The sequence below is a fragment of the Teleopsis dalmanni genome, chromosome 2 (genome assembly GCF_002237135.1).
Source record: "Teleopsis dalmanni isolate 2A chromosome 2, ASM223713v2, whole genome shotgun sequence".
NCBI lineage: Eukaryota > Metazoa > Arthropoda > Insecta > Diptera > Diopsidae > Teleopsis > Teleopsis dalmanni.
Window position 1 is genome coordinate 169,723,028 of NC_051847.1, and position 10,758 is coordinate 169,733,785.

Consider the following 10,758-nt stretch of genomic DNA (forward strand, 5'->3'; position numbering starts at 1 on the left):
TATTTAATATTGTAATAAATCTAATTATGAGTGATTTAAACACATTAATTTTTAATTTAAAAAAACGTAATAATTTTTGCTTTGATTTTATACAAAATACTATCTTCATATTATTCCTATAGATGGCGCATAACACAGTTGGTGCCAACTTTTTTTTCAAAATATAGCAAAATTCTATTAGTTTAAAAGAGATAACTATACTTTACGTATAGTCAATAAAAACTAATATAATTCAATTGTCGTGTTGTCTGACATTTATAAACTATATTACCAACAAGTAGACTGCCTTATCGTTGCTGTTGTCGTCGTGTTAACCAGCAAAAGAAATTATCACAGAAGCACAGAAATAACCAAATATAAATTAAAAATTTTCAACGAGTGTGTGAAAATTTTTAATTTATTTGTATGGTATATTTAGTAGGTAAATATTATATTGAATAATTTCAAATAATGAATAGCAGTTGAAAGATTGCAAAACGTTTTGTGCTTTATTGAAAAAGTAAAGTAAGAAATTGTGTGCGATTTGTGTGTCAACGATTGGTCAAGTCTAGTGCGGGTAGGGCGAGGCGAAAACACAATCATTAAGTGCTCTGCGAAGAACTGGAACAGGTTAACAATATAAAAACTCCAATCATCGAAACATATTTGTAATAATTACTTGCAATTTATGAAATAAGTGACGAAATATTTTTAACCCTTTTTTTCTTTTTTTTTTGTGCCAAGTGCGAGCGGAGCTTGGTTTTGTGCGAGGTGGTGTAACAGAGTGTCAGGCCATAGGCCAACAGTGTACGGAAGCAAAGTCTTGTTTTCTTATTGTTTTATTTCTGAGTCGTTTTTAACAGTGTAACGTAGTTTGTTTATTGTCACGTTAAAAAATTTATATATTTTTTTTTTGTTTAAATTTTGTTTAAAAAATTATTGAACTACTTTCATGCGTGTCAAGGACGCCGTCTAGACCACATTTTGCTATTCCGTCTCTAATCAATCCGTGTAATTACGTTTAAAGCAAATAATTTACATGTGTTAATTTTATTTAATTTTTTATATAAATTTTTTTTTTTTAACAAGTATTCTTTGCTTGAATGAACATTGAACTTGTACGCATTTTAAATTTTCTATTTTTTCTATTTTGATTAGAATTCTTTGTTTCTTTTGTTACATTTTAAATATAAAAAAAATAAAGTGAATTTTTTTTTATCTTTGGTATTGAAAAGTGAACAACTTTCACTTAAAAAAAAAGGAAAATAATTTAACTAAAATTTAACTTTACTTGCATTTTTACCAAAGCATTCTCCTACCAAATCGAGGCAGTTAAGATTTGCTCAAAGCTTCAATAAGGAAAAGTCAAGTGTCAAAAAATATCTAGTCTGTTTGTCATTATTAATAATAAATTGCATAAAACTCTTTTCTAAAACTTATTTTTAAATTTTCTTTCCATTTCAGCATAACAACTCTTTAATTATATTACCTTTTCCCTCTGCAATAAAAACAAAACAAAAAACACAAAAATGTTCATCTGGGACTGGTTCACTGGTGTTTTAGGTTACTTAGGTAAGTGGACATAAGTAAGATTTGCAAATATTTGGTGTTCGCAACGCTTTTATTAAAAAACATTTTAATCTTTAATAAACAAAGAACGTATTCTGTAATTAGTAAATATTCATAATGAAATTGTTGAAAAGTTGCCAACAAAGCAAAAATTAATAAAAAAAAATAAGGTGAATACTTGACAACGATCATCAGCTGCTTTATATACAGAGACATACATAATCTTCTTATGAATACTACATATATAAATATATTTATATAGAACACAATGCCATAAATGACTGTGGATTATAAATTTCATTCTTTGATTCTAGTGGATTTGGCATATGACGAGAAGAGTGTGCTGAAAAGCATGGCAAAACACAAAATGAGCAGAACTGCCAACAGAATGTCAATAGTCTTCTCTAATGTGCTAGTTAGATGTGTCAGTGTCTTACTTAGATTTGTATCTGTATACAGCGACATCTCAGACAATCGTAGGGTAGACCAAACTTGTCAAAGCAGGACTCTGCTCTATGATATTTATTTCTCAGATATTGATAATCCACTTGTAACGGCCGAGCTGGCAATCAATATACCTGAGCATCACTAAACAAACTTGGGAAATTTAACCCTTTCTATCAGAACTTTAAATCGATCTGGCCCAAACGGCACCAGTCAGGTTTTTGAACTAAAGTGTAATCTGATCGGGATTAATGTATCGCTGCTGACTGTTCACTGCGTACTAAGAAGACATGCCATAACCTGCATCTACCATTTAATGACTTTCCTATAAGAAGGAAATTGTAATCCACTTCATGTTTCAGTGTCCATAATGCACCAAGAGAGGTTTTAAAATCTTTGGACTCCTTTTCTTACCGACTTATTAAAGCTATTGCAAAATAAGGGACTTAGCCAAATTCGTAGATTTGTCAAATTGTTTCACTAAAGCTTGATGCAACAATCATGCCTTTCGGAATTGTTTGTACGCTAACCTTTAGATTTAGACTTAAGCGGACCGCTACTAATTCATACCATTAACACAATGGGTCCATGAAATATTGCAAATCACGATATTGTTATTTCAAAAGTTATTGGTAGCAGTCCTTACAAAATATATAAATGATTTTAACGAACCTTATAAAATTTTATTAAAGATAGTAACGAGTTCACTTATTTTTTAGTGTTTTTTTTTTGTTTGGTTCCACACAAGCTCTAAATAATATAAATAATACATTGAATATATTTCCGATTTACTGAAAAAACCGGAAACACTGGCTTTGGCTTGAAAAGCACTGGTGTAGAAATATAACCTTGTAAAGTAAAAAAATGTATCAGTAATATGAAGGCTAGAATAATAAGATAAGATAAGATAAGGAGACCAAAAATGACGTAAAATAATTTAGAATCTAATTTTGTGATATAGTTAAATTACAATTAGTTAAATTACAAATACTAAAAATTAAATAATTATCTGATTTTGTAGGTTTATAAGAAAGATTCTGCCTTTTTATATTCACTAATCGTGGATTTTAAGATCATTCTTAAGATGTCAAACACAAGTCTTCTAGATTTCTTAATGATCTTTAACATTATATAGAAGTTCTTACATTATATGTAATATATACAGTTAAATTTAATGGAGTGCCATTCGTGTTGAAGACTTCTAGATTTCTTAATGATCAATATAAGGTAGCTTATAGTTTTATGTTGTAAACAATATTAGAGTTCTCTAATATCATCTTGATATCTCCTTTTTTATACTCTATTGTATTCCTTGTAGTTGTTTTTATTGAAACTTCTCTTATGATTCGAGACTAAAATAATTATGAAATCTTTAAATTAATTATAAAAATCTCTGTTGTATATTTAAAATTATATTGTATAATATTTTATATAGATGGTTGCTTCCCTTTTAGTTTAGATTACATCTATTGATTTCCTTTTACAGTAATCAGTTGTGATCATTTCTCTTAAAATTTTGTTAATAATCTATAATATCTAAATAATGAATAAGATTTTTTCTAAGTAAGCAGTGAAGCCCTTAATTATAGTTTCTTAAAGTTCTATGAGTTTTTACTAGTTTCTATTTCAGTATATTAAACTGATTCTTTTACTAGAAAAATGGTTGTAATTTAAAAATTAACTGAAAAACTAATCTCAGCATTCTGTTATAATTGAAGAAGCTTAAGTACATTTTCTATAATGTAAAGAATTTCCAAACCATCGAATTAACTATCCATCTTCCAATGGTGTAAGAACACGTCATATAAATAAACCAAACAAACAGCTTCAGCTTGATAAAAAATTATGGTAATAAGATATGAACGAAGAAGAATTTGTTAATAAAGATAATAATGACGTGTTGCAAATTACTAATTCCGTTAAACCTATAATATATAATTAAATTTAATTGATTCTTAAGAATTTTGTTTTTTACAATTTTAATAATTTAACTTGGTAAACATTTTTTTAAATAATTAAAAAAATTAAGATTATCAAGAACATTTTTTTTTATTAAATGTTGAGACAGCACTTTTAACTGGTTTTCAAGTTCATTGCCATTTACCAAGTATTTTTTGTAACATTTTTTTTTTAAATAAGATTCTTGCTTATTTAATTAGTTTTATTATCTCATTTATTAATATTGTTTCTTTTAAGGATTATGGAAAAAGTCTGGAAAACTATTGTTCCTGGGTTTGGATAATGCTGGTAAAACGACATTATTGCATATGCTCAAAGATGACAAGTTGGCACAGCATGTTCCAACATTACATCCCAGTAAGTTCTACATTATATAAAATACATTTTTTTATATATAATATAATAATTATATTGATATAATTTAGCATCGGAAGAGCTGTCAATTGGAAATATGCGTTTTACTACATTCGATTTAGGAGGTCACACTCAAGGTAAGTTTAATTTTATTTCAACTTATGTGGATAGGATGGGGATGGGGTAAAGTATGCCATCAGATAGATTATAGTCTCTAGGGCTAAGAACCTTTTTGTTTTGGTGTTTCTCCGGTGACTAGCCTTCACCGTGTTCGGTTACTGTCATTAGACAATACACCGTGGACCGATAGCCATGTATGTGATTATGGAGCCATGACAGTGACAAAACTCCAGTTAGCAGATAACTGAAGGTTATCAGATTCAGGTTAACAAATTCAGAATACTGTTTATTTTAAGTATATTTACTTTATTATTATTTTAATCACTACTTAAGTCGATTAAGTTTGTTTTAAATATTTTTATCTAATCTAAAAAGTTGAGATGTTTTTTATAAGAAGTGCAGTTATGAGTTTAATTCAAATTAGTAATATAGTTGCAGATATTATTTATAAATGTGAATAAAAATTATTTAGAAAAATAATAGTGTATTTTTATAGTCTAATAAAAAATATATTTAAGTTATTAAACAAAGTTTAGAAAATGTATAGTCATAAAAAATTCTCGAAAATTTATTAAACACTATCTCATTGGTGATATCAAGCGATGTCGCCACATTTAAATAAGCACTATTGGCATTTTTGGGCATATTTTTCTTTAAAAATATAAACAGATGAACATAGCTTAGTGACAAATTCTTTGAATTGATTAGAAATAGATTGTCTAAGTCCGTTATACGATGCTTAGCTTGAATCCGTAAATAATTACTATTTTACATATTTTCATCAACTACTCGACTGTATGTATATAAAAACTTATTATCATTGTGGATAGGCCAGCAAAGCAATAAAGTGCAATATGCAAACAGCAATGCTCATCAGCAAGCACTAATGCATTACTCAAACAATTAATGTAATTTTTTTTTATTAATTAATAATTTAGTTTTTGAAACGGGCTGATTGGTCAACAGCTAAATAATAGACTTTTTTAAAAAGCTTTTATTTAAACCAATAATTCGACTATATTCTAAAGTCATATACGGAGTACTACAAATTTCAGTACTGCACAATTTCAATATGAATATATGATTATTTATTTATTGTTTACAGCGTTGCTTTGTCTTTTTATAGATTTCTAAGCACATTGCTGATCTAGAATATCTATTTCCATATTAACCAGAGACCTACTTACTTTATCACTAAAAAAAATTGCCTTCTTTTTAGTTTTATTATTTATTTGGCTGGCACATTTCATTTTTAAATATTTTCCAAACAAAGGAATATTTTAATATTTAATTACATTAAAATAAAAATTTTATTTTAGATTATGTAAATCATTGGATTGCGTAATTTGATTACTTAATTTCGCCTTCAAGTAATTATAGTTATCATTAAAAATACTACAAAGAACGAAGTGATTGTCTATTTTCTAGTAAGAGCTTTCTTGTAGTTAAGGTTAAAAACCTGTCTCATTTTTGTCATATCAAACACCAAACACCACCTAAACAACAAATGCCGATAACCAAAATAATGAAATATCACATTCACTAAATGATTAGGCAAATATTGTTTACCAAATACTGATATACTAAAGGAAAAGTAAAATTATTATTTGCACGTACTTCTCGTATTAATAATTAGAATTAAACTCAATAATTGATAAGAAGTATAAAATGCAATGTAACGTGCTTTAAAAAAATATACATATATTTATTTGATTAAATTATATGTATATATGTATCATTATCGTATCACCCTAAGAGACGACGACGTCGACGACTCGTTTCGGTAGATAATTTTGATAATATATTTTAATATGTAATTTTAACTAAAAATAGTATAAATTCATAAACAACAAGTTATCAACTAATGACAGAAATTATAATAAACTATATCAGTGTAATGAGTTAGAGATAATTTATTACAGAAATTTTAAAGTCAAAAAATACTGCTCTATCACTTTAAATATATTTCTATTATTTACTCATATTAATAAATATTAATTAACGACTCGTTTCAATAGATAATTTTGATAATATATTTTAATATGTAATTTTAACTAAAAATAGTAACAATTCATAAACAACAAAGTATCAACTAATGACAGAAATTATAATAAACTATGGTATATCAGTGTAATGAGTTAGAGATAATTTATTACAGAAATTTTAAAGTCAGAAAATACTGCTCTATCACTTTAAATATATTTCTATTATTTACTCATTAATAAATATTAATTAACAATAATGTTAATAAAATAATTTATAGCGACATACCTTTAGCAATAGCTAAAAGTTTAATGAAATAGAATAACTAATTATAATTAATAATTATAACTAATAATTATAATTATAATTAAACTATTGTGATTATTATTAATTATCACTTGTTAAATTATTTTATCAATATTTAACATTACATATGGTTAAGCTTTTTTTTTGTTATATTATCAGTTAATTCTTCATTTTTTTGAGTGCTGTTGGCTGGCACTTTATTCTAATATTTTTTTTTAATATTCTTGCCCTTATACCCTTATATTTCTGATTCTTATTGTTTTTATTGCTGTTAAATGGCACATTGACTATTGTTTATTTCGTTAAGAAGTTAACACTTATCATTTTACAATCATTGTATTTGCTTGCATAAGCACATTTGGATTTTAGTTATTCCCATAACTCTAGAAACAGCTACAGCGAACTACTTTTAATAGGATTAAGAAGATAATAACCGACTCCCCGCATGCTTTGAAGACTATTCTGGAAAGCGACTTTAACAATTGTTTTTAGGAATGAAAGTAAAGTTAGCATAAGTATATTGCAATCTGGAGAAGATTATTGTGAAATCGTTTTTGATCACAATATTATATATATTAATGATTATAAGTGTTCGAGTGGCTGTAGTATACTGAACCTGAACCCTTTTTCCAGAATTGGAAGATATGTTATCATAACTATATTGTAATTGGGAGAAGATTATTGTGAAGTCTTATTTGATCACAATGTATATTAATGATTATAAGTGCTCGAGTGGCTGTAATATACTCGCATTCGAATATCTCGAACAAACACTTTAAATATTTAAAAATGTTTATAATCAATATAGGGACCCTTGAACCATTTTCACAGAATTGGAAGATATGTTAGCATAACTATATAGTATCGGGAAAAGATTATTGTAAAGTCATTTTTGATCACATTGTTATATGAGTGGCTGTAGTCTACTCGCATTAGAATCTCTCGATAATTGACTTTAAATATTCAAAAATGTTTATAATCAATATAGGGACCCTCAACAGCATTCCAACGCATTCTTAATATTTCTCTGTCTTTCTTGTAAAACAATTTCGTTTTATCGCGAACTCGGTAATAATAATATATGATACTCTATTAATATTTTTTATTTTAAAAATTAATATAAATTTTATTAGGATTTATGAAATTATTTATTGTTAGTTTTATTATGTTTAGATGTGGCATATAAGTAAATAAGCATATACGATTTTAAAATAATTGTTTCCGTAAAGGATATGAATATAAAATAAATTATAAATATAAGAATAATAATATTTAAGCTATATTAAATTAAAGTAAAATATATTCTGAATTATTAACAATAATAATTATATTATTATTATTTTTGCAACCATTTGTTTATAAATTGAAATATATTAAAACCCACATTTTTTTTAATTAAAATAGTAATAATAATATTTTTTAATTTAATTTGTTTTTCATATGTCTTTATAGCTTCTAACAGTAGTCACAATAATTCTAATCATATATAATTATTTAAGTTTCTTAAACATCTGGTTTTACTTAAAACCACTTAATTAAAAATTTAAATGTTCTATATAACTTGTATAAGATATATTTATTATCTTATACACATGTCTTACACTGTCTCTCCATAGTGTTACTTATATGACTATATTCTTGCCGATGAATTCTTGTCCAACTGACGCGTTTATTGATTTAATAATTAATATTTAATTGTCATTAAATGTATTCATATAATTAATTTTACATTTAATATGTGTGAACTTAAACAAATGTATTATAAATAGTTAACTAAATACATGGCATCGCTGAAGTATTAGTTAGAATTGACTAAGTATCATTTAGTCGGTATTATAAAAGTGTGTGCGATATACGTATGTACTTTTCGTTCACACTAAAAGTTACCGACTTCATTTTTTGTTGAATATTGGCAACCCTAATTATGAGTATTAATATGGATTGAGTTTATACAACATTTAACATAGTTCAGTTGCTATTAATTCACATAATTCTTGATTCGCTGTGTACGTTTATAAATTCGTGTTAAGTCAAATCGATTCAAATAAGACAGTTTAAACTGTGGTGTAAACATGGTAATAGATTCTCAAAAACTCTGCGGCGAAAGATGTACTTTTTCGAAAACGCCTATTAACATTTTATATAATTATTTTAATATAAACATAAATAATTTGATTTTTATTAAAACTATTAACAATAATAATTATTTGGATTATATTCAAGGACATGTCCGCGGCTCAAAGTTCAAAGGATTCAATTATGAAGATTTGCAGATTATAAAATTTAAATAAAATATAAATAATAATATATGAATATCAATTTATAATTATTAAAACCAACAATTATAGATTTTGTGCATAAAGGTCTTAGCCTAACCCATGAAAGCATTACCAACCGAAACAGATCTATGGTCATGCAAAAAATTTACCTGGTTAAAAATTAAGTTTTTGGCTTAATTATGAATAATTAGTCGCAGTATTAAAACGGGTCTTCGATCATATCAAGAACTTACCCTATTAAAATATTTTTTTCGAGATAAAAATTATCTCAATATTACCCTCTTTTCTACTCGAAAGAGAATTCCTGTCATAAGACAAAACATTTAATTATTTATAATAAATAAACTTTATTTTATATTTTATTTTATTTATTTATTTTATATTTTATTTTACTTATTTATTTTTCTACTAATTATGATCACAATTTCTCTCTCTCTCTCTCATTTCAGCACGTAGAGTTTGGAAAGATTACTTCCCAGCTGTAGATGCAATTGTCTTCTTAATAGATGCCTGGGATCGTGGCCGTTTCCAAGAAAGTAAAAATGAATTGGATGTTTTACTAACAGACGATGCGCTGTCAAATTGTCCCGTCTTAATATTGGGCAACAAAATCGATAAACCCGGTGCAGCCAGTGAAGATGAACTAAGGAATGTGTTTGGTCTATATCAAGTGACCACTGGCAAGGTAAACCCATATTTATTTTAAACAAAACAACAAAAATACTAAAAAAAATTTTATTTCTTATTTTTTATACAGGGTAAAGTAGCACGTTCAGATCTACCCGGACGTCCTCTAGAGTTATTTATGTGCTCTGTGTTGAAAAGGCAAGGTTATGGTGAAGGTTTCCGTTGGTTAGCGCAGTACATTGATTAAAAATTAGGAAAACATGTAACAATGAAGATTTTTTTTAAAAAATTAATATAATTATACAACAACAATGTACATATTGCATGATTGCATAAAAAGAAATTTACCATAAAATGCGGGCTGTTTTAAACAACCATAAATTTAACAACAAAATAATAGGGATTGGACGCATTTTTATCTATACCGTAAAATAACAACAACTGATTAAAATTCAATAATAAGAGTTGTATTATATTTTTTTTTCCATTTTAAAAAATTTTTTTAAACACAAAACCAACATTCGAAGAATTTTTCTTTGCAATTTTTTTGTTTAAAATCTTAAATACTTTTTTTTCCAAATTAAAATATTTTTTAACTTATGCAGCCATAAATATTTTTGGGATTATTGTTGGTTGCATTGTCAACTTATCAATTTTCTATACTCAATAAATGTATTGTTTTAATTAATTATTTAATATATTAATTAAAACTATACAAAAAATTATTTTTAAACATTCGATTATGCGATTTCCATTTTATTTTAATTAGCTTAAATTTTATTTTTTCTATATTATTTTTCTTCTCGTTTTTATGTTAAAAAAATTAAATACTTTTAATAAATTTTATTTTTAAAAAATTTAAACTATTCCACATATCGTAAATCAGTTAAATATAGAATTTTTATATATAATGGAACTGTTGTAATGTAGGATTTTATTTTCGAAAAATATTGTATATGTGTTTAGATATGTACACATAGATATATCGGAAATTTATCTCACCAGCCGAAGGTTCTGTACTTGTCGATTATCCCAGCGAATATATTATTTCATCTACATATTAGAAATGAATGTTCTAAACTTTATCTAAAGCTTTAAAATACCTGGTTTATTTATTGAAATCTATCTATATATCTAT

The 10,758-nt window shown here is 26.1% G+C and overlaps 1 protein-coding gene across 2 annotated transcripts; it reads left to right on the forward strand.

Moving 5' to 3' along the window:
- Positions 1-278: 278 nt before the first annotated feature.
- LOC119679610 (GTP-binding protein SAR1b-like) lies at positions 279-9,902 on the forward strand. Of its 2 annotated transcripts, none has more exons than XM_038092063.1 (6): positions 279-421; positions 1,444-1,551; positions 4,189-4,308; positions 4,377-4,442; positions 9,443-9,678; positions 9,751-9,902. In XM_038092063.1, exons 2-6 carry the CDS (start codon positions 1,509-1,511, stop codon positions 9,865-9,867), a joined length of 582 nt encoding a protein of 193 aa, XP_037947991.1. In that variant the 5' UTR covers positions 279-421; positions 1,444-1,508; the 3' UTR covers positions 9,868-9,902. The 2 variants fall into 2 exon arrangements, with proteins under 2 accessions (XP_037947991.1, XP_037947990.1); XM_038092062.1 differs by lacking the exon at positions 279-421 and adding an exon at positions 1,271-1,365.
- The last annotated feature ends 856 nt before the right edge of the window (positions 9,903-10,758 follow it).

Bases quoted from the DNA above. Each gene is read 5' to 3' on its own strand.
- LOC119679610 (XM_038092063.1), top strand. From the start codon at position 1,509: ATGTTCATCTGGGACTGGTTCACTGGTGTTTTAGGTTACTTAG. The intron at 4,309-4,376 runs GTAAGTTCTACA...GATATAATTTAG, and splicing joins TGTTCCAACATTACATCCCA to CATCGGAAGAGCTGTCAATT. The intron at 9,679-9,750 runs GTAAACCCATAT...TTTTTTATACAG, and splicing joins ATCAAGTGACCACTGGCAAG to GGTAAAGTAGCACGTTCAGA.